At 37.3% G+C, this 25,626-nt stretch overlaps 1 protein-coding gene across 1 annotated transcript; it reads left to right on the top strand.

Annotated features, from left to right (window-relative positions):
* Window positions 1–1,088: 1,088 nt before the first annotated feature.
* On the top strand, window positions 1,089–24,647 carry LOC140161146 (septin-11-like). Its single transcript, XM_072184578.1, has 10 exons — window positions 1,089–1,217; window positions 12,169–12,301; window positions 13,637–13,750; window positions 14,413–14,494; window positions 15,156–15,414; window positions 15,975–16,064; window positions 17,059–17,155; window positions 17,494–17,662; window positions 18,577–18,709; window positions 19,294–24,647. Exons 1-10 carry the CDS (start codon window positions 1,170–1,172, stop codon window positions 19,471–19,473), a joined length of 1,305 nt encoding a protein of 434 aa, XP_072040679.1. The 5' UTR covers window positions 1,089–1,169; the 3' UTR covers window positions 19,474–24,647.
* Window positions 24,648–25,626: the final 979 nt, after the last annotated feature.

Raw genomic sequence — 25,626 nt, 5'->3', positions numbered from 1 at the left:
CAAACAACTTTTCAATGGCTGAAAACGACAAAAGAACTTTGCCAATTATACTAGTCGCAATGTTTCCCTTGATCGATCGCGTCACATATGTTCATCCCCTGACTCGGCCCCTAACATTTCATGCTTCCACCACCCCTCCCTCCCCCAGGAGCTCCCAGGCCCCGCAAAGTTGTTTGATATCAGATATCAGCTCACCATCCAGAAAATGTTCATAGAGACGACTCAATATTTACCGCAGGGGTGGGATTTGAGGGCAATCTGATTTTTTTAACCATCCATCATCGAGTGGGGGGGGTGTTTTAATAGCTTTGCAGAAAATTGGGAAAACAAGAATGCTGAACATATGCAATTAGGCCTAGATGCAAAGGAGGAACATAAAAGTTATTTTTCTCCCAACCCTCACGGTGTAAATGGTCCCTATATAGGGGCCTACATTGGCTTTATTTAGGAAGGTTTTCAACATTTTTGGGGGGGGGGGATTTTTTTAACTTTTTGGTGGGCCACCCTGGGGGTGCCCCAGAAAATTTTGCAAAATATAGGTCATATTAAACAGTCACCCATTTTCCCTCTATTTTATCACAATTTTTTTACTTCATCTAGGATTGGGGGGCCGGGCTGAAAGGTATCTCAGTCCCCACACCAAAATTATTTAGGGGGCTGAACCCACCCCAAGCCCCCCGGTTCCTAAGCCTTAGGTTTATAAAGTACATAACTTTTTTTAAACACTGCACAGACATAATGATATAGGCCAGATGTGGAAATCCCTGTCCCTGTTGTGTACACATGTAGGACTACCAAGGTTCCGTGAAGCAATCGCCTCATTGTCACAAAAAATAACGAAAACCACCATGCGGTTGAGTGACTCATTCATTTTTAGCGTGCGTTTCTTGAACACTTTAAAATTTCATAGCTGTGTGAGGTGATATTGTTTTTTCTTATATGCACTTAAGATAATAAATGACTGAATGCAAGGCTTTTAAAAATATTATAAAATTGAAAATTGAGTATATTTAGTAATATTTTTTTGAATTCTATCTTATAATTATTTAAATTGTCTACTAATTTCTTATTGACACATCATCAACTACACGTTTAAAAAAGGATATCCGTGCCTGTGTGGATTGTGGAAATCAATTGTTTGTAAAAAGTTACACTGATTCACCTCGAAAATGACGATGGAAGGTGACCAAAACTCAGTTGAAACGAACCAAAATTCGGTGAGATATATAGTCTGTACTATTCTCTACTTTGTTCAGAAATTTAAAAGTTAAAATGTCTTATGATCATGTATGAAATGGTATTGAAAATCAAAGTACTTACAAAAATGGGTGTGACTCACACTAGCAATTTACTAGCTCCACAGGATGAACGTGGAATTTGTGACATGTGTGATTCATGAACTAATAAATAGATAAATCAAGGTAATTCCGGACAATTACGACTTTGTCCCTTTGTTGCTGTAAATAAGATTCTAACTCATCAGTTCTCAGTCCCTTGATATTAGGAATGCGAACAAAAACAATTTTGAAATCAGATAATATAATAATTTAAATAAATCATGAAATTAAAAATAAAAAGTTCAGTTTTAACTTAACGTTCGGGGTTCGGTCATCGTCCGTGCAAGTCGCATTTTCAGATAGCTCCGGGCTATCTTTTTTAATCTAAGTTTTTAATGATTATGTTCAGCCACCTAAGTTTCCTGAGTTCATAATCTGACTTTTAACTGTTCCAAGCTTACGCTGGGCCGTGCATTTTTGCACTTTTAACTATTCTTCGAGTTAATATTTTGGACATTTTTGATGTAACACAGTGTTGTAAATTTTCGCGGCCGTCGTATTTTGATGTACTGTATACTTCGTCGTGTATAAAATTTAGTGAACTTTTTAACTTTCGCTAAGTCTTTGGATATTTTAATCGCTGTTTTGTGCCTGGATATCATTTTATTATGGGGAATCTCGCATTTCATTAGCTGTTTTGACATATATGTGCTTTTTAAAGAAGATTGTAGTGCCTCTGGACATCTCATCAGCTGTACAACTCAACCCGCCCACCATATTGGATTTAGAACATTGGGCGTGTCCATCCTTTTTTGATTCAACGTTAAACATCACTGAAGACATGCCGGTGAGTCTGTTCCATTTTTCTCTTTTGTCATCAACAAGCCACAACAACCGTTTTGCCATTAAGAACTTGAATAGTACCACCCATCTGAGTTTGCTCATGTTAATGTTATCTGGGGATATCAACATCAACCCTGGTCCATATGCCCCCAAGTACCCGTGTGGTGTTTGTAACAAGGCTGTGAAATGGAAGCAACAAGCCATCGAATGTGAAGGCTGCAGTGTATGGTATCATAAACAATGTTTGAATATGAGTGACGAAGTGTTTGAAGCTTTACAAAATCATGTTTCTTACACCTGGATTTGTACCGCATGTGGCATTCCAAATTTTGCCTCATCCCTTTTTCACTTTACAGACAGTTTTGATTTATCAAACCCATTTGACCCATTGGCTGCATCGCCTGATACTAGCATGGATTCCTTAAACCTTGAAAACCTGGAGCTTAGAGATGTTCACCATCCTACTTCTAGCCCCAAGCGTTCTGCTAGTCAAGAAAGTAAAGCCAAGCAGAAATCTAAGTGCAAGCCCATCAAGTTTCTAAACATAAACTGCCAGAGTGTTAAAGCAAAAAATGACCGTTTTCTGGTGATGCTCGACACAGAAAACCCGGACGTTATTACAGGTACAGAATCGTGGCTTAATAGTAATATTGCCACAGGTGAAGTAATCCCATCTTGCTACCAAGTCTTCAGAAATGATAGGAGTGGTGGCGACTCACATGGGGGTGTTTTCATCGCTATTAAAGACAATCTCATTGCTAATGAGGAGACGGACCTTATGACAGAAACAGAAAGCCTATGGGTAAGCATTCGCATGCAGGGAATGACGCCTATGTATGTGGGAGTTTTCTACCGTTCGCAGTTACCAATACTGACTATGTGAAACAGCTTGATAGTGCTCTTTGTAAAATTCCACCTCAAGCTTCAGTGTGGTTGTTGGGAGATTTCAACCTTCCGGATGTCGATTGGGAAATTTTCAAGTTCAAGCGGGGAGGTCGCTATGCTGGACCCAGCAAAGCAATGCTGGAAATTGCGCTTGATTTCAATTTACATCAACAAGTGAAAGAGCCAACTAGACTAGACAGTATTCTTGATTTGTGCTTCACGAACTCGCCATCTTTTGTGGAAAGCGTGGTGGTTATTCCTGGTATTAGCGACCATGAAGCGGTGATTGTGAATGCTTCTGTGAAACCAAAGTTAGTTCGACCAGTCAAACGCAAGATTTTTCTCTACAAGAAAGCCAAGTTTGACGACATAGGGACAAGATTAAGTCTTTCGACGAAAGTTGACTCCTGACTATTTAAACGCTAAGACTGTTAATGAACTTGTGACTGAATTTAATCAAGTTATCCTGAATTCTATGGATGAATTTGTGCCTTCCAAAATGACTTCTTCAAGATGGAAGTTACCGTGGATCAACAATTCAATTAAGAAAGATATTTGCATGAAAGTTCATCTGTATTGGTAATCCATATATAGAAAGATTTAACTCTTGATCACAATACAAAATATAAACTAACAACACTCTAGCGTCCGATTGCATCAGTAAATGGGTGAAAAACTGTTCTGAACGGCTCCTGAACGATTCTGAGCTATCGGTGTTGGTTAAAGGTTTGAATTACTCAGTTGCACCAACAGAGGTTCCGTTGTTGACATCATTACCAGCACTGAATCGGCGTGCCGTAAGTTACCCGAACGGGATGCTAGTGAACTTAGATCAAAAGTAGTTGGTTTGTTGAGTCGGCCAAAGAAACTTGAATCCAATTTGAATGCAGATGAGCATAAAGCTCTCAATCAGTTAAAGAAAGATCAGGACATTCGGATTTTGCCTGCCGATAAAGGCAGAATTGTTGTTGTTTTGGATACTTCAGATTATCAACAAAAATGTGAAAATCTTCTTAGTGACACAGCAACCTATAAGAAATTAGGCAAAAAAGACCCCACGCCTAAGTATAAGAAAGAACTAGTGGCAGTGTTGCAAGAGTTGGAGAATGAGAAAGGGATTAATAGGGTAGAATATCGCAAGCTTTATCCCACCACTGAGTCGCCACCAAAGTTTTATGGGCTACCAAAGAATCACAAGCCGAACATTCCACTTAGACCGATTGTTAGCAGTGTAGGCACCATAACTTATAACTGTGCTAAGCACTTGGCTGAAATTTTAACGCCTTTGGTTGGTAAGACTAAACACCATGTCACCAATTCCCAGCATTTCGCGGACTGTATAAAAAGTGAACGCGTTGACGATGATGAAGAACTTCGGTCATACGACGTAACCGCATTATTTACATCTGTGCCTGTGGAAAAAGCACTTCCAATTATACAGTCCAGACTTGAAAACGATCAGACTTTGAAAGAAAGAACTCAGTTGTCTGCGGCCCATGTGGTCAAGCTTCTTGAAGTGTGCCTTCGCTGCACGTATTTTGTTTATAATGGCACATATTACCAGCAAATTCATGGGGCAGCTATGGGCTCGCCGGTTTCACCAATTGTGTGTAACTTATACATGGAACATTTAGAGCAAATAGCCATTAGAACAGCACCCCACCCCCCGGCGTGGTGGTATCGCTACGTCGACGACACGCACACGAAACTCAAGAAGAGTACGCGGAGGAATTTACAGACCATCTTAACTCATTAGACCCAGACATCAAATTCACAACTGAAGGAGAGGAGGATAGATCATTAGCGTTCCTGGACACTTCCACTGTGATCCAAGCTGACGGCAGCTTAGAAATAAAAATCTACCGCAAGCCAACCCACACAGATCAATATCTGCATTTCTCCTCTAACCACCCTTTAGAACATAAATTTGGGGTAATCCAGACCTTGTTTCACCGTCATGGAGTCTGTGATCACTAAACCCCAAGCTGTGGTAGAAGAAAAACAGCACATAACGCAAGCTCTCACTAAGTGCGGCTACCCCGAATGGGCGTTCAACAAAATCAACAAACCCAAGAGAGCGAAATCCAACCACAACAGGGACAGTACTGTTACATCTAAAGGACAGGTGGTGTTACCTTACATCAAAGGAATTTCGGAAGCACTTCGCAGAAACTTCCAGAAAGTTGGTATAAGAGTGACATTTAAACCTACAAGAACATTGCGCCAATTTTTAGTGGCGCCAAAGGACAAAACCGATAAAAGGACGCCACTGGTCCGGTGTATATGATTCCATGCCAGGGGCAGACCACAAGAGGAACCTGCCAAGAATCATACATCGGTGAGACGGAACGTTCTCTTAAAACCAGATTTTTAGAACACAGACGTCCAAGCACCACTTCGTCCGAGGTTTCCAACCACATCCATATTGAGTCACCAGGCCACCACGTTGACTTGGACAAAGTCCAAATTTTGGATAGGGAGCCCCGCTGGTTCGAGAGGGGAGTTAAGGAAGCCATACACATCAGGGCCAACCAACCATCTCTGAACAAGGACGGAGGGCGCTACAAGCTGCCAAAGGTCTATGACCCGATCATTACGTCACACTTCAAGTGTGCTCGATCGGGTCAGTCCGCTGAAGAAAGCTGTAGTATCAACAGCTGAAAATTTCGGAGGTAAATATTTTGTATTGTGATCAAGAGTTAAATCTTTCTATATAAGAAAGATATTTGTAAAAAGAAACGCCTTTATAATAAAGCAAAGAAACATGGCTCCACAGCTGCCTGGGATGCCTTCAAACATTTTCGTAGACAAACAGACCGTAAAATCCGTAAAGCAAAGCGAGAGTATGTTCATGATATCATCGGCGGTAGTCTAGAGAGTAACAACACTAAACCGTTCTGGAATTTCATCAAATCAAAGAGGCAGGAGGTGTTTGGCGTCTCATCTTTGACTTCTTCTGATGGTACCAAAGTCTGCTCTGCTAAAGACAAAGCTAATGTGCTTAAGGGATGGGTTTATTTGTTTGTAAATGGAGGAGAAATGGGAGGATTTTGGCATGTTTGCTGTGATTGTTTGCCTAGCAATATTGATCACAAGTACACAATTGATGGTGCATATCAAGGACCAAACTCTATAGTTTTATATTTGAGCATGATCACTTCTGTAAGGTCATGGGAAATTATGTAAATCGGCTTTTATATTTGATGTTGCATATCGGCTCACGCACTTTTTTTTTGTACCGAGTATTTCACAAAGTCCCTGTACTCTGATGACCCTATAACTTTTTGCTGGTATGTTGAGTACTTTAAACAATTAATTATAGTACTTACCTCCTACTTTAGGAACATGCATATGCCTTAATGTATGTCGACCATGTCAACAACCCAGTGTAGTTTTACATGGTTGGAAAAGTCTATTTCCTTTCGCTATTTTGCCAATCATAATTCATAAGTTGTCCAACTTTTTTGACAAAAAAGAGTTTTGCAACTATTCCGCCAGCAAGGAAACACAAATTTATGTGTATCCAGTGCGTGCTTTACGTTTAAATAGTTCAGTTTATTGTCAAGTTGTGCCTCTATACACCATATTTACGGAATTGATGATACGAGCTGATACGGAATTTTTGAACCCAAATTTCTTGAAATATACATTACCTTTTCAACTTCTCGCCACGAAATTGGATTCATAAGAAGGTCAAATACAAGCCTTCCATTATGGCTGGTATCATCATCTCGATTGGTGTCTTGTGTTAGTATTATTCCATATTTTGCTGGTAGAAGTTCAATGAAACCCTCCATAATTCACGACTTCTGTCACTTGAAGTATAAATCAGCCAACGAGTAGGAGGAGCAACAAAACAACAGCTAAAAATCATATTCCAGCAGCATGTAAATTTTTTTGAGTTTTTTAATGGCGAGTTATTATATGGTAGAATAGGAGTTAGAGCAGAGTGAGCTCTTTGGGATATGGGGATATGTTTGAAGTCCACATGGTCGATGGCGTGGGGTGTGTGGATGTGGGTGCTACGCGGTGTGTGAGGTGTGGGGGGTGTGTATTAAGGGTTGCGTGGTGAGGAGTTAGAAGTGAGAGTTAGGATTCAGAGAGTCATGGGTTAAGGTTTGGGGTTATAGGGCTAGGTTTAGGTTTAGGATTAAAGCTTAGGTTATAAGTTAGTGAAGTTTAGGGTATAGAACAAAATTACTGGGTTTTGGACTAATGACCTCAAGAATATCGGCGTGTAACCCATAACTTACCACTGTCTTGAATATTAATTAAGTTTTATCCTAATTGTGAACAAAAAGAAAGACCTTCATATTGCATGAATGTTTAATTAACTGAAACATTTAACCTCAATGACTTTATGAAAATAATGCCACCAGTTAAGGGCAAAAATCAGGAAAATGTACATTATTTGGAATGCATAAAGTGACGACGTTTGAACATGAAATTTTAACGTTGATATTTCCCAAACCTTTTTTTTTTTACATATTTGTGAATTTTACACGTGGCCCATGGCACCTTATTGGACTAAAATAAAGTTGCTGTTTTTATAGAGGATAACGGATGAATTTTTATTTATTTATTTATTTATTTATTTATTTATTTATTTATTTATTTATTTATTTATTTATTTATTTATTTATTTATTATTAATTAATTAATTAATTAATTAATTAATTAATTAATTAATTAATTAATTAATTAATTAATTAATTAATTAATTAATTAATTAATTAATTAATTAATTAATTAATTAATTAATTAATTAATTAATTATTTATTTATTTATTTCATTTACCTCATCATTTCGGCTTTAAATGTTATTACGTATATTATTTCATCATCTTTCAAGATTCAAATTTGACAAGAATTTCACATTATGGTGTTAAATGTTGTACATTCCTGTTATAAATAACTATCATGTGGAAGACCAGTAAATTAAGGTGAAACTGTTTCTGCTATACGTGTCTGTCTATTAGAAAATTAATAATAAATGAAATGTAAGTCCTCAACTTCGCACAGGCGCTATCACACAAAGCACACATCACTCCGAACATTTTAAGCAGAAATGATGAGGTAACCACATCCTAACACAAGCCCCCACCCATACATGCATCATCATGTTACGTCTAAAAACGCGTGCAAAACTCTGCAAACTAACTCACAACTCCCCAATAAATGATTTCCCAACAATGCAGATTAACGCTGTCCGGTCACCCATGTGTGTCCAAATTGCACATCTTGAATTGAGACCAAGACATGCTGTTATCTCAATTGTTATACCGTCCGGTTGGTTTATTACCTACCATTGCCTACGAGATGCAGTTCTAAGGTGACAGAGGGACAGGTCTGCAATTCGATTCCACAACCATTCATACCTTTCATCTGTTTTATTGTATTATCGTGCGAATTGCTCCGTGGTACCTTACGGGTACCTGAATTTTATTTGAATGAAGATGACTCTGTCATGCTAGACGTCATATTGCATAATTTCTATACAGTATGCAATAAACCAACCAGAACAGTATAACAATTGAAATAATAGGCAGTTCTAAGATAGGTTAAGAAGAATATAACGTCACAATTCGGTATTATTATTCAAGGTTGTAACGTGTGTCTATGCTGTCATGTAGGCCTACCTGGCAACAGACACGCCCCCGGTACAAACAGATGAAATTTGTAGAAAAGCGTGATTATGACAAAAAAAATTATACTTTGAGGTATTGTTTTTTAAATTTTTGTATGGCAGATCATACATACACATGTGCTGAGGTCAAAAAGGTAAACATTTTGTTTTTGACCCCTGACTCACCTGTCATTCCAAACAACCCCTTAACAACCAATTTTGTTCAGTATTTACCGACGAGGACAAAGATAATTTCCCTAATATGACGGACTCAAATTTTCCTGATTTACCAGATATTGTCGTTGACACGCATGGTGTTGAGAAACTTTTGCAAGATGTGAATCCAAATAAAGCTTGGGCCCAGGCGCTATACCAGCAAGATTTTGAAAGTTTGCGCCTCTTCAATAGCTCCTGTGTTAACCAAGATTTTTCAAAAATCGCTTGATTCGGGATGTTTACCTGATGCCTGGCTTGATGCTAACGTAACTCCGCTTCATAAGAAAGGCGATAGAAGTAACCCTGGAAATTACAGACCAATTTCGTTGACATCAATTCCATGTAAGATTTTGGAGCATATCCTGCATCACCACATCATGAATCATTTTGATCAACATCACATATTGGTTGACGTGCAACATGGTTTTCGTAAGGACGTTCTTGTGACACTCAATTATCTGCTCTTGTTGACGACCTTGTTAAGATTTTGGATGATAAAGGCCAGGCGGACCTAATTATTATGGATTTCAGCAAGGCGTTTGATTCAGTGCCCCACCAACGTCTTTTGATGAAGCTTCACCATATGGGAATCAGAAACAACACATTGAAGTGGCTTGAGTCTTTCCTTACTTGTCGTCACCAGCAGGTGGTTTTGGAAGGAGTTTCGTCCACCAGAGCTAGTGTTACGTCGGGGGTCCCCCACTCTACAGTCTTGGGACCCCTACTGTTTTTGCATACATTAATGATTTGCCGTCCAAAGTTCACTCAAAGGTCAGACTTTTTATGGACGATTGTATTCTCTACAACAGAATACAATCCACCGAGGATTCCGAGAAACTCCAAGAAGATCTTGATGCTTTAGTCAAGTGGGAGAGAGACTGGCAGATGTCTTTTAATTCTTCCAAGTGCTTCAGTATGAGAGTCACTCACAAGAGGAATCCAGTTACCAAGAATTACAAGATGGGTCACCATATCCTCGAGGAGGTGAAACATCACCCGTACCTCGGCGTTGAACTTAGCAATGATTTGAAATGGTCTACTCACATCAATCAAACTGTTACCAAGGCTAATAAAATGCTGGGCTTGCTGAAGAGAAACATATATTACTGCAACAACAGCACTAAGTCTATTGCCTACAAGTCCCTGATAAGACCCAAGTTAGAGTACTGCTCCGGGATCTGGGATCCACAGCACAAATCAGATGGGGATAAGTTAGAAAGAATCCAAAAAAGAGCTGCCAGGTTTACTGTTGGCGACTACAGCAGGGAGTCCAGTATCACTAAAATTCTTGCTGATTTAGAGTGGGAACCTCTTCAGGACCGTGAGGACCAAATTACGCTTGACGACCATCTACAAAGAAACTCACGGGTACATACCAAGTAACATCACATGTCGTCTTCGTGATACAAATTCATCCAGTCAACCCAGGACCAGGCAATCGGGGCCCTTATCTTACAACATAATCACCACAAACAAAGACTGTTATAGGCACTCGCTTTATCCAAAGACTATTCGCGAATGGAACCAACTCGACCAGAACCTACGCACCGCACCCGACGTCAAGACCTTCAAGACCAATCTAGAAACCATCAACATCAAGACGCTGACTTCAAAGGCCCACTTCAATATTTAACCGCGACTTGCACATGACCCCCCAACGTATGCGACAACCAGAGATGGTGATTGTACGTGACAAGACAGATACAGATACAGATAACGTCCGTAACCTGATCGACAATTCACTCGGTTGGACATCCGGAAACATTGTCCTCTTCGCACAAGCGTGTGCAACTGTGCATAGCAACCAGCTCGAGAAAGGGGAACTGCACATGCGTACACTGGCATGCTGGTTTTACAAGGCTATTTCCCTTTGTTAGGTATGTTCATAAAATTTTGAAGTTCAATATTTTTAGCTGGAAGTTCTTTCATTTGAAAGAGAATCAAATTACCTAAACAATAAGGGGTCGATCATGTTTCTAGTGCATATACTATTGAAGTTACAGACAAAAATAGTGTAACCAAATTGTCCTAAATTTTGTGTGTGAAATTGTGACAGCAGGCACATGTACAATGTACACTACGGTATGTGACCCCAGATGACCTCCTATTCTTTACTGCAAGAAAGCTGTTTTGGATGGTCTTGATTTGCACACAAATTGCTTTTGCGCTTTAACGAGCGTCCACTTGGTGGAACGTAGATTGCACTATGTGATAGCTTATGAATCCATTATTACAAGTCAACATCACTTAGGTTTTGGTTGTCAAAATTAATTTTTAGTAATTTTTTCCATTGAGCCCCACAGTAAAGCCATTTTTGGACCGTACAGGCACATTCCACTTCCCTATGGACGAATAGCGCCACCTATAGTGTGTGATGTGAGCCTGACTACCTTTGTGACGTCAGCCCGACCAAGAGAATATCACCCCCGATTTTTTGTCATTGTTAATGAGTTTTTGGTATCACAAAAACTTGAAAAAAGTTCGTATTTTTCTCATTACTATCCTGAAATTTGATGCTCCAAGTCGATGTAAACTGAGCTCAAAAAGAAACTTATAATTTTTTACAACTTGTGAATCACAAGGTCATATCTTAAAATACTATCAATCAAAATGAACCAAAATTACACACAGGATTGCTTTAATACTCTACTCAAAACACATGTCAGTAAACAAGCAGTTGTCCAACTGACACAACAGCAAAATGCACTGTCATGGGACAGCTTCCTGGACTTCCTTCACTTTCACAGCCCAACATTTGGCACCCAGGACAAAAAATCTGTGAGAATGCACACAAGATCCTTGCACAGATGATAAAACGGTGCTGCTTTCTGCTTTTCATACACTTTTTTTCATGAAACAGGGCTGGGCTGTGAATGTGGTCCAGGAAGCTGTCCCATGTCAGTGCATTTTGCTGTTGTGTCAGTTGGATAACTGCTTGTTTACTGACATGTGTTAAGAGTAGAGTATTGAAGTAAATCGGTGTGTAATTTTGGTTCAATTTGATGGACAGGATTTCAAGATATGACCTTGTGAAAAATTATAAGTTTCTTTTTGAGCTCAGTTTATTTCCGGAGAAATTCATGCCAAAACAGCTTCCTGTATTTGGTGGCTACCACTTCTGGAATTCTGGGCCGGCTGATCGTAGATAGTCTCCCCAACAACTAGTTTGGTTTCGCTTCACTCATATTGTGTGAAAAGAGCGAACCACACTAACTTCTGAGGAGAATTCAGATAGCTCTAAAAAATTTCAAGATAGTTGTAGCGGGCTGTGTGGAACTATATTGAATTAATATTCAATTGATAATGTGTTTGTTTACACAGCACCCACCAGCTGGTGCCGGAGGGGATGGAAGAAATTTGGAGCTCTCTGGTCATGTTGGATTTGACAGTCTCCCAGACCAATTGGTCAATAAATCTGTTGGCCAAGGATTTGCTTTCAACATTCTGTGTATAGGTAAGAGATGCATTGTAATGGGGTACTGTAAATCAATCAACTTTATTGCCACAATCAAAATTATAAGAGAAGAGAAAGAACAAAAGGTTACTACAGGTAAATTAAGTAATTCTTGAATTCTTGGCCAAGCTCGAACGTGTCTGTTGCATCCATGTAGCGTACTAAGCATGTACATGCAATGTATGGCACGTGCATGCTTTCTTCTGTACCACGCTATGTGCGTGTGTGTTTATCGCTGAGCCACTAGCATCCCTGGCAGTGTTTGAACTTGCCCAAGAATTACCTAATTTACCTGTGCATGTACCAGTATCATAATACTAATCTGTAACTTCCTGGCTCAATGGGCCTAATGCTTGCTAATTAAGCCAGAACAAATACATGTTGGTTTCCGGTAACAGATTCAAACTAAATTGGGATTGGAGGAAGGGAAATTTGTTTATTTTTTGAAAATATTTTAAATGACCTTATGAATAGCAATGAATAAATTAATGCCATTTTATTTTAATATTTCACTTGGACACTTGCAGTGCAATTTAGACAAATAGTAAAAGCAGTTTTTATAAAAATTCTCATCACTGACAAAATTGTTCGTAAGTCGAAGTAGGCAAATTTGGCAGTTGTTACAAAGGCTTATATCTACACAGCTCTGATAAGCTCTCTCATATGGGACTTAAGACACAGCCAATGCTGAAAATAATATTTTGCCCAAAACATGATTTTTTTTAAATGGCACCTTTTTACCGACACAAAAAAAATTGTAGGCCTATCTTAGGCCTTACCATGTTTACATTTGATTAAAGAAAGTTTGAATCTGTAACTAACAAACATAACTATTCTGGAAAAAACCCTTTAAACTTCGTCAACCATGTTTTATCACAGCTTATAACGTGCCGAGTTAGATAGCGGTATTGGTAAATAACAAAACAAGTTCAGTCTTCATATGGATTGGTAGTAACTTATTTATTTCTTTTCATCCTTCAGATAATATAAAATAATACAAAGCTCATCAAATCATAGAACCATAGTTACTGTGCCGTGTCGGTTCAGCGAGAGAGTGAACTATCTCAGCACGGACCACAGGTTTTTGTTCCCATCCCCCATTGTTCAAAACTGGTTTAAACTGGATCTGAACATAATGAATAGATCGGAATCATTCGGCTATAACCGTTTATGAAAGGATCGCAGATGATCGGTATCTAAAATTGTCTCGCGACGGTGTTTCTATTTCTTATTTTTGTAAATAATAATATTGTGAAAAAAGGTCAATTCCCCTTAGCATTCTACCCTGTTACAGAGTTGCTTGACCTGACATCAAACTTTGTTTATTTCCTGTAGGTGAGACTGGTCTAGGTAAATCAACTCTTATGGACACACTTTTCAACACAGCATTTGAAGCAGAAGCAGCACCACATGATCTTCCAGGAGTCAAAGTTAGCTCCAGTACATATGGTGAGAAAGATTATAAAACTATTATATAACATATAGGCTAAACATGGACTAAAAAGCATGTAGTGCGTTGAACAGGAGATTTGGCACATCAATCTGAGGACAGTAACATCATACTTTCAAACATAAGTCTTGGTATTAATACGCTTTCTGGTGGTACTGGTAGCCACCAGTTTAATCAGTATTATGGTGCCTGTCGATGTCAGAGTATTACAGTAAATTTTCCCATAGCCTTCCAGTCAATTCATCAATTAATCAATATTTCATGAACATTCGCCAAACAAACAGGTATACATGTAGTTGTGACAGTTAATATTGAAGGTACAAGTACAAATGGTTATAATTATAATAAAAGAATATAAGAAACATGAACAATGTACTATCCAGTGGAGAATTTTCGCAAAAGCATTTGTACAGTGTTTTAGTTCATTGTATTTGAAATGGTCCATTGTTCAAGTGTGAGAACAAGTTTGCTGTCAACCTAGTTACTTAGAATCGGCCTGCATGGTAAAATATATGTATTGGTGCTCATGTTTGAAATTATATGAATAATGATTCTAACACCATTTTGTTGGATTCAACTTTGGAACACAATAATTAAATGGAATATATGTGGAATTTTCCATCTGACCTTATGATTATGAATATGTTTGCCTTTTATGCAGAATTGCAAGAAAGCAATGTGAAACTGAAGTTAACTGTCGTGAATACTGTTGGCTTTGGTGATCAGATCAACAAAGAAGATAGGTAAGTTGACAAATCAAGAAAATGAATATTATTTCCAACTTGCATCAGATTGTCCAATTTCATCACATCTAACTGTGCGGAAGTGATAAAGACCATACTACCCAACTGCTGATGAGTTTATGGTAAGGTTTCAATTGAATTGATACATGGATTTGAATTGAGCTGGTGTAGAATACTCTATGAATGATGAATGGTCTAATTTCCGAGCACATTTTGGCCTATCCAAATCCAAACACAAACTTTTTCAGCTAGTGGGGTACAGATTTCTTTTTGACATTGGGGCGAATGGAGTTGGCAAAAATTTCTTGAAGTATAGTGAATCCAGCGCCTTTTGGCGACCAAATAAGTTTATGGTAGAAATGAAGCTTTATGATGAAATATGGTGCAAAAGTTTAATATATTCGCACAAAGCACACAAATAATGGCACTTTTGGGGCTAAAATAGCCAAATATGAGGTTAATTTGGTCAGAAACCCACATACAGGCATCAACATTTGGGGGGGGGGATGATTGTATGGATCATCCCCTCCCCCCCGCAAAATATTGGGGGGATTTATCCTATTTTCTGATATTTAAAGCAAATGTGAGAATACTTGTTATTTCAGTCGTCAAGTAGAACTTTTAATAATCCATTTTTTCATAACATTTCTTGTTCTGACAGTTACCAGCCCATAGTGGAGCACATCGACAAACAATTTGAAAACTTTCTGCAAGAAGAGCTCAAGATCAAGCGCAGCATGCATGGATACCACGACTCACGTATCCATGTTTGTCTGTATTTCATCGCCCCCACCGGACACTCCCTGAAATCCCTAGATTTAGTCACAATGAAGAAACTAGACAGCAAAGTCAACATCATTCCAGTGATTGCCAAAGCAGACACGATATCCAAAAGTGAACTACACAAATTCAAAATCAAGGTAGGTTTAAAACTGTACAAAAAGGTAAAGGGATGAACCTTTGTTTGAAGCCAAATTCCTCCATGTATACGTAATGTTACTGCGGGAGATTGCTACACCCCCTCCACACTGAGTCTGTTACCTTCCCAGCATTGAATAAGAGGCAATAGGTGGGGTGAAGAGCCTTGCCTAAGTGCACAACACATTGATGCCGCAGGGACTTGAACCCATGACCTCGAGCTATCTTGTGATCTTGTGATTATGACCGCTGCACCACTGTGCCTTCTTAAAACTGTACAATACTGACATGAATCTGTTGTCATTTATTTTGGCACCATAAAAAATTGGCTTTACAAGATTGTTTGTTTAGATAATATTCCCAGAAAATAAAATTGAAAGATTGTAATTGGTAAATTTTGAACTGTAAGCTAAATTTTCATTTTCAACTTTTGTGATCACCATTAAATTGAAAAGTAAGTGGATTTAAAAAACTTTTAGACTTAAGTTTAATTTGTATAATTTTCACAAAATTATTATACCATTGTATTAACATTACTATGACACTTGTGTTTATTCTGCAGATTATGAGTGAACTAGTAAGCAATGGAGTACAGATTTATCAGTTTCCAACAGACGATGAGACAGTTGCAGACCTGAACTCAACCATGAATGTAAGTTATCAGGCCAAGAAAAAAAAGGAGGTTTGTCTCAAAGCTTGCGCGCACATTTTTAAAATTGCGTGATTTGAAAAAAAGAAATGCAGAAATTTTATATTTAAAAAAAATGTTTTTTTTATTTTTTCCGGAAAAATCAGCGAAATACCAAGTCAGGAATTTTTTTTTTAAATCGCATTTCGAATTTGTTTTCAAACCACTTGTAAACTTTGAGACAAACCTTTTTTTTGGCCTCATACTAAGTTCAAATCTCATCCACTCTGTCCGAGCCAGGACATGTCACATTAATCAAGAATTAATTGGTAACTGGCATCATAGAAAACAGAAATAGTAATACATGTAATATTGAACATTTGAAATGCACCAGTAACTGTCAAAAAGAAGCTGCCCATGGCTCATTAAAACATCTGTAGCGTATACATTAGCATGGGCATAATATAAGTTTTGCGTATTTTACATTTGAATTACACTCAGAAACAAACAACTGCAGGTATACTAGATTAAGTTATCTGTAGTTTTAATTCACTGTTTATCGTTTGTTCTAAATCTAACCTTTATTCTAACCCTAAAACATGTGTGCAAATGTTAGACCAAGTGTGCACAATTAACAAATTATTATCCACTACAACAACATAAATGGGTGGCTAAATCCACAATTTGCAAAGGTACCCGTCATGCTGAATAGTGGAATAGGTGCAGCTCAACCTATGCCACAAATTCAACAATCTAATCATGATCATTTGCATTATGTACAAACCATTTTATCATTGGTGTGATTAAAGACTGCCACTTACAATAGTGTTTACACTAACAAAGTAGTGGTAATCTTGTCTGAAATGGGTCATGAAATAGGAAATTTAAGTACAAAGCTTGTCCAAATACATACAGTAAAACTGGTGAAGTTCCACTTTTTACAATACTCAGACACTCATCGTTATTGTTGTACTAATAAAACACTGATGACAAATCCTATTTGTTATATACATGACAGGGTCATCTTCCATTTGCCGTAGTAGGAAGTACAGAGGAAGTTAAGATGGGAAACAAGATGGTGCGAGCTAGGCAGTACCCATGGGGAGTTGTGCAAGGTAAGATGAACAATATACCAGTAGAATCTGACTTTATATTGAATAATTTTAGCAAATACAGAATATGTCTGAGATGACAACCTTTGTATTTTAGATACAGCAGGAATAAAAAATTGGAACTGGGATCGTGTTATTTTCTTGTGGATGGTTTTTACAGCTATACAGCCTCCTTTAGGAACTAAAGTACTACCAATAAAACTAAAACTTTGTTATATCAAAGTATTATAATAGGTTGTGGAGGTCAAACTTTCGCTAACGAAACAAAATCCCATTTCCCATGCATGTTAATATTTTATGTAGGTATGTACTCACATTTATTTTGCCATCTGTTCTTTCAGTTGAGAATGAAAACCATTGCGACTTTGTGAAGTTGCGTGAGATGCTTATCCGAACCAATATGGAGGATTTGATTGAGCAGACACACACCAGACACTATGAGCTGTACAGACGATGCAAACTAGAAGAAATGGGTTTCATGGATACAGCACCAGATAACAAACCAATTAGGTAAGTGAAATAGTGTAGCTGGGACTTTTATAAAGGGGGGCAAGGCAAATTTCAAGACGGACAAACTTATAAGAAAATGGGTTAAAAAGTTTTAAAAAAAGCCAAATCGCAAATGATTGACATTACTGTGACGTTTCAAAAAAGGCTGATATTTCAACAAAATGACCGTTTTTGTTTACATTTCATATTGAATTGCGCGGTAAAACACAAATTTCGCAGAGCAAATGAAATTGCGCAGAAAAAGGGAAATTTTGTGGCACAATTTCACCGTGGAAATCGTTGGACCCTGATAACGAGTCAATCTCATCATTACAGGTCTATTGCATTGACCCAGTTTCTGACATATCTGTTTGGAATTAGAATTTGATTGAATTAATTAATTTGTTTTATTTATTAAACAATTGGTCAATTCACAGGTCCCAAATCAACACAAAATATTACCATTGGATTGGAATTTATTATGTGTTTGCAAATTGTTGTGAAAATGGTGTATATTGTGAAAGTATTGTATCAAATCAGAACAGGTTTGCCAAACATCAAGGCCTTGCGAGATGCGAGAAAAATATGACTGCTAACAATTATCTGGATCAGTTTTTTATTGAACTTGTTTGACTAAAATACACATGTTTTGCTAACCTATGGTTTTAGTACTGGCATTGTGAGCAAGTCTTTATAGACCATTTGGCTTTCTCAAAACAGTAGTATCCATGTGTGAAATACGCATGATCAAAAGTGGTGCATCTATAGCGAAGCGCGAAGTGACTGTGCCCTACAGATACACCGCCTTTGATTGCATGTGTATCTCACACGCAGACGTTACTGTCTCTAGGAAGCCAATAGTGACCCCTCCATGTCTTCCATGATGCATGAGTCTATTGTATTATAATTACTATCCCATACTCTTTTTGCCATAGTCTACAAGAAACATACGAGGCCAAGCGTCAAGAACACATCCAGGAACTGCAGCAGAAAGAAGATGAGATGAGACAAGTTTTTGTAGTTCGGGTCAAGGAAAAGGAAAGTCAACTCAAACATATGGAGAAAGAGGTAAATATTATACACCCCATACATGCACCCCCACACACAGAAGAGACCAGTGCTTGTGGTGCTGGTCAGGAAGGTTAACTCGAACAGATGCAAAATGAGGTAAAATGTCACACATTTGTATGCACCCACACACACACCCACCCACATGTAATTGCCTCCAAACATGGATGCCGTTTAGGACTATGCATATGTGGTCATCTGAATCTATACTCAATCGACATACAGAGGACATTTTCTGCCATTTTGTTTATGTGAATGGAATTTAACCTATCAACTGTGAACGTTATATATCTCACATATGATAGATGATGTATTTCGCAAATACATTAAACATGCAATTGTGGTCATTTGCAGACCTTCAGAAACCCAGGATGATCACCCATTGCAAAGTGGTCCACGGTTTAAAGGTGAAGTGTGTGTCTTCGTTTGCTAGCAACACCTATGCAAACATGCAGAAATAGAGGTAAATGTCACACATACACAAACATACATAGAAGATGAGATACATGTAAAACAAGTGTTTTTGGTTCTGGTCAAGGAAATGAAAGCTTGACTCACCTTTTTAATTTATCTTCTCTCTGCAGCTCCATGAAAGATTTGACAAATTGAAGAAAGATCACACAGAGGAGAAGAAACAGTTGGATGAGAAGCGACGACAGCTAGAGGAAGAAATCAACTTTTTCAATAAGAAGAAACAAACAGCAGCAGAAGAGGCAATGCAACATTCACAAACAATGGGCAAAAAAGGAAAGAAAGACAAGTAAATATGGTGCTTACTACTATGGACAGGGTATATCATTGGGCGCCTTCAAATGTATGCAAGTTATGGGAAGAGTTTTTAATGATATTTTTAGTCTCTAATTTTGAACACTAACTCTTAATATTCATTATGTGTACAATCATTACAGTCTTTGAAAGCACTGTTTTGTCATGAGGGACATAGAATATCAGCAAAGGTAAGAGTTTCATGGCTTCATTTGCACTATCAAACTGGATTATGATCATTTAAATGTGAAAATATTAACATATTATGGAAATTTGATGATGACAATTTCCACCACAATTTTTGTGATTGAAAAAAAAAGTGAATTTCAGAATGAAATAATGATGGAGTCCACAAATTTGTTCTACACTGCAAGTGATTAGTATAGTAATGGTATAGTGCGATATTATAAAGCCCTACCAATGGACAATTCAAGTTAAAATCCATACACCCTCTATGGAAAACATGACCTTATCTTCCACACAGGGAGTGTGAATTTCAAATGAGGTTACCTGAAAGAGTGACTCCATTTGAAATCTACACCCCCATGTGTGTGTGTGAGATTAAGGTCATGTCTTCTATAGGGGGAGTATGGATTTCAACTGGAATAACGCAGTGCATACCAACTTGCTGCAACACCAAGTCATGATAGTGTAAAACAAAATGCCCCAATAGAGACCATTCCAAGTTATAAAAAATATTTGCCTGAAATCAGAAGCCTGTGAAAAGAATACTAGAAACACATTGGAGTCGGACACACAGTAATGTCAAGTTATCAATTTTTCCCGTAATTTGCGGAGCTTGAGGATTTCTGATGTGGATACATTCGATTTCAGATTTTTTTTAAACTGATTTGTGTTAGATTCAATATTCTGAATCAACAGACCCCTTCAGTCTAAAACCTATTAGTGTCTAATTTATGGTCCTTAATTAAATAATCCATATTTTTGTAAATACACTGATCTACTTATTCCGTTACAACAATGGGCAGTGTAGGTTTTGTGACTGGGGCATAGGCCTGGCTCTTTCTCTCGTTTTTACAAGATTGTTTAAAATAGATTTGCTTGTCATTTGTAATATCTCTACACTTCCAATCTTTATGTTGAATATTTAAAGAGCCATGCTATTTAGACAATCCACATACTACGCACCCTGCTTTTCAGCACCTTTAGTTCAGCACATATCTAAGGTTGGTTGTTGATGTCGAAAATGTTTTACATAGGGTCGAGCCCTAATTAAAAATACTAATGCAACCATTGTGCCAAAATTTAAGAATGAAAACTACCTGATACCAAAACATAGGCTAATCATATTAGAATTTTCTTCTATTTGAACATTTTCATTATTATATGTATTCCCTTACGTCTTTATTTATATTTATTTCTCTCCCACAAAATTTTGTCTCACAAAAATCCCTTTTTGTGACCTTATCCAAAACAGTAAGTAGAAGTTAGATTATTATTAACTCTTTCACAACTAATATTTATGCTGAAATATTGCAATAATTTCTTTTAAAAACTAAACTTGAATAACCCAATATGTTAGGGTGGATTGGGCGTAATACAGCAACAATGGCACATGGTAATTTGAATCAAATCATAGTGTCTATTGTTATTTCAATTCAAGTAGGCCTCAAAGCAGCAACTGAAAGGAAAAAGATGTTAAAATGAATGTCAACATGTGCATGTATATTCCTAGTATATACTAGATGACACCTGTTACCATCACTCCATTTTCCATGGAAATGAGGATTGGGTTATTCCCACAGACTACTACAGCCATGTATCAACAGTCAAAGTATTGTATGCTGTGAATTCTCGCATATTCATGAGGGCTGATTGTTCGCTTAGTGCAGTATCTAAAATTCAAAAGAACAGTGTTGTGTGCCTTCACAAATACATGATAGAGCATTGCATTTCAATAGAACGTAAAAATACACGGTTTTGACATTCCATGGAACAATCAGCCCTCATTATCGGGTGATGCTGAGACTTTGACTGCTTGTACGCGGTCTCACCGTCTGTTATCTTTTTGGTCTATGATTATTCCATTTAAAACCTGCACACCACATGTGGAAGATTTTACTGCCATCTCAATTTCAGTTTTGCTTGGATTTCCAAAATATTCCACACCTTTTTCACTTTTAATGGATGAAAATGGTTGGATCTGGACTAACTGTTGAATTTGGTTGCAATTCCAAAGTCTCCTGCAGTGGGGTGTGCATTCTATATGGAATAGCCCATTTTTTTCAGTTGCGGGTTTTGAGGTTAAATACCAGTAAGTCATGAGTTTTACATGATGGATTAGGAGCAATACTAATTATTGGACCATGGACATCAAGTTGAAATGTCCACACGTAAAATTGTATGGAAGTGACTTCCAAGTGTAAACTTATAAACTGACATTTATATGTTCTTTATTTTCATTTTTGCCCACCTATAAATAGCGTATGTATTATTAAGTCATAAGTTTGACATGTTTTTTTTGTATTGCTTAGTGTCAATTATTTTGGTTCTACAACCTAGAATATATATGTTTTTTAAACAGTATTTGTTATAACATAGACTAGTTTTATTAATAATGTATAGTGTGTTTAAGTTATAATGTGCTAAGTTTTGTCTCTTAAGGGGCAGTTAATATGGAGAGTCCCAGGCTGTCTAAAAAAATGTGTATCAAAAAAAAATTACTAATCAATCCTGTCATCCAGTCTGTAAGTTACAGATACCTGTACTTTTTAAAGTTGTGTACAAATGTATTGGGGTTTGTACTATACAAATACAATGTAATGTACAAATGCAATGTGGTTTAAGGGGAGTAATGGAACTGTGGAATGCATTCAAAACCCAACCACCCTGGCAGAACCGGCGGTCTCATTTCAATTGTTCGGAACAGTAGAACGCAGTTAAAATGTCTTTTCTGCTTGGGCATTGACAGTCGCCCTGCGGTTGGGGTTTTGAGATCACCCCCTTGTCTTGCACTGTTGGATGTCTTGGACTACATCTTAACATGCAGTGGAGTGAAGCATATTTCATTCTTATCTGAAATGAACCATTTTGCGTTTGTTAGTACAATGCCGTATTTGTTTCACACAAAGATACATGCAAGTCTTGTCCCAGTGACTTACATGAGTGACATAGCTTCATGATTGGAAGTACATTTCACAATGTAAACTGAGACACAGGAAACCCTTGTTTTAGTAACAAAATGATGGATCTGTGCAAAAGGTCCAAAGTGGGATAGTTTTGCCTGTAAATGAACAGATTAATTACTATGAAGGGGTTGATATTGCTACTGGTGAACAGATTGCATGCATCAAGTGAAGTCACAATCTGAATTATGTTATTCCGGAGAGGTATAAGTTAACCATGAAGTATTTTTTGGCTCCTAATTACGGGTCAACTAACTTGCAAGAACACTATGTCAGCCTGCTACGTTAATTGCCTACGTCATTTTTTGTAAATTTTGAGAACAAAGAACAAAATGTGGTTCAAGCATGCATCAGTTACGTAATCACCCTAATTATTTCATATTATTCCCTTTCATTTGTGTCATTATCATTTGTTCTTGTGCAAAGATTGGTGAATAAATATGTATAAATGCATGCTGGGAACCATATTTTGTACTTTGTTCTCAAAATTACAAAAAATGACTTTAGCGTAGCAGGCTGACGACTAATTTGTTGATAGTTAATGTACTATGTACTCATTTAGATTGGTGCTGCTACTTTTATGGAGTAAGATGAAATTGAAATTGTGATGGGACTGTGGGTAAATGGGAGCAAGTTGATATTCACATGAAATTTTACTTCTAAAATCATGTAAGTGTACACAGTTGCGAAGTCCTTGCACTGTGTGAAATTAACTTTATGTGTCATATTATTTCCGTAATCCTTTGTCTGTCGTATTAGATTGTTGTCATGTAGTGTCAACAAATGAAATGAGGTTTCCAAGACCAAAGAGTATGTAATTTCCATGGTGAAATACCAAAAATAGCTCTTGCTACAACAGCTTCACATTAAGTAAGCTGATGATATTTTATTTTGCTGCTCACTTGAATGGGTATTCTGCTACCCTATGCAAGGTCATCTTAAAACAAGGTTGTATTTGCATACTGTGTGAGGTATATGCGTAAAGCAAGCATAAACATGTTTATTGTGCATAATTATGTTTTACATTCATATTTTTTTTGCTGTGCTTGTCTGCATAATGGGAGGCAAGCAAAGAGCAAATAATGCACTTTGATGTATACATTTCCATGGAGAACTTTGCTTTGGAAGCATAATGGCTGAACCATAATGGCTGAACCATGCAAAGGGTGTACTGATATGTACATAAGACCATTCTCATAAGTGTCAAGCTAAACCTATTGATGGAGTATTTCAATACTGATAATATCCATTTCCCATTTATGGGACAGCAGATAGTATTTTCAAGCAGCAAATTGTCCCGGTTATGTGTCTGTGCATGTGCGGGATATGTCTGTGCATTTGTAGGCTTGTAGCACGGAAAGTTGGTAACTGTGCTTGCTATCCGGCAATCGTTGGGAAGTTTTGAGGCTGATATAGAATGTGTAAGTTTCAAGATGTTTGTACTAAAGCAAAGACTTGTGTTACTACATCAATAAAATGTAATGCTAAAGTTGCAGATGGTTTTTTGTTGAGTGGCAGATTGTATAAAGCTATCAACTAACAGTAACCCACTTTCAAGTATGAGAATGGTCTACTGGATACATTGTAATGATTGGTACCCATCAGTTGGCAGTTAGGATGACTGCCACATCAAAATGTGACATTTGATGTACCTAATTTGTTGATCTAAATTATAAAAGGTCATGCATTGTGGTCATTTCAAGAAAATTCAATGTTGCATTAGGACAAACAGGCTTTTCAATAAACATCAAAAACTAATGTGTACCAATTAATTTAATGCAACATGCGTTATCATTGTGCCAGACATGTATACAACCATGATGATATAAAAACCACAAGACACAGACTGAATTTTAGAAGTGTACATTTACCAATCCTCAAATTGGTTATTCATTTGGCCATTATCTACCTTAAGAATGTGGCCAAAAACCATCATTATATGAGGTAATATTGTTTAAAATTAATATGATAAAGACATATTGATATCATTTATTAATCATAATAAAGAGGGTGATCCCTAAACAATATTTAATTTGTAAAGTGTGTTATTAAAGCGTAGCTTGTTGATTCTTGGCAAAGCTGACTAAATGGGAGTCTGGGATGTAAGAAGTAACTTGTGTAAGTTCATTATATAATTCTTCATTATATAGCTCAAATGTTCCTCTATCGCAAAAAATAATGCGATCTTCGGTAGATCAAATGTCCCTTCATTACAAATAAAATGATGCTAACTTTAGCAGATAGCTCAAACGTCCCTTTATAACTTGGATTGAAAAGCACAAACGTCCCTTTATAACAAAGATTGATGTTATCATCAAAGAGCCAGAACTTTAAAATCTAAGACACTATTTTAAAATCCTTGATAAACTAAGATAGACAAATGCCGTCCTGATGGATGACAGAGGTTGACAATAATACATGCACCTAAAGGGCACCTAAACTCCAATTGTAATATTATTAGGTATATTCATAGCAAAGAATATTGCTATCGTTATATAGCTCGAAAGTACCGCAATACCAAAGATTGCTAAATGAAGCTGAAATGTCCCCTCATATCAAATATGATGTTATCTTCAGTAGGTAGCTCAAATGTCCCTTCATTGCAAAGAATGATGCTATCTTTAGTAGATAGCTAAAATCTCCCTTCATTACAAAGAATGAAGCTATAGCTGAAATGTCCCTTCATTACATAGAAGAATGATATCTTCAGTAGATAGCTCAAATGTCCCTTCTTTACAAAGAATGATGCTATCTTCAATATATAGCTCAAAATGTCCCTTCTTTACAAAGAATGATGCTATCTTCAGTAAATGTCTCAAATGTTCCCTTCATTACAAAGAATGATGCTATAGCTCAAATGACCTTCATTACGATCATTATGATTCGATAGTTGAAATGTCCCTTCATTACAAAGAATGAAGCTATCTTCAGTAGATAGCTCAAACGTCCCTTCATTACAAAGAATGATGCTGTAGCTCAAATGTCCCTTCATTACGATCATTATGG

This window comes from Amphiura filiformis, chromosome 9 (assembly GCF_039555335.1).
Source record: "Amphiura filiformis chromosome 9, Afil_fr2py, whole genome shotgun sequence".
Taxonomy (NCBI): domain Eukaryota; kingdom Metazoa; phylum Echinodermata; class Ophiuroidea; order Amphilepidida; family Amphiuridae; genus Amphiura; species Amphiura filiformis.
This window is presented reverse-complemented; position numbering and strand designations above follow the sequence as displayed.

Coding starts and splice junctions, on each gene's coding strand:
- LOC140161146 (XM_072184578.1), top strand. CDS start 1,170: ATGACGATGGAAGGTGACCAAAACTCAGTTGAAACGAACCAAAATTCG. Junction 17,663..18,576: donor CCAGATAACAAACCAATTAG/GTAAGTGAAATA, acceptor TTTTTGCCATAG/TCTACAAGAAACATACGAGG. Junction 18,710..19,293: donor TCAAACATATGGAGAAAGAG/GTAAATATTATA, acceptor TTCTCTCTGCAG/CTCCATGAAAGATTTGACAA.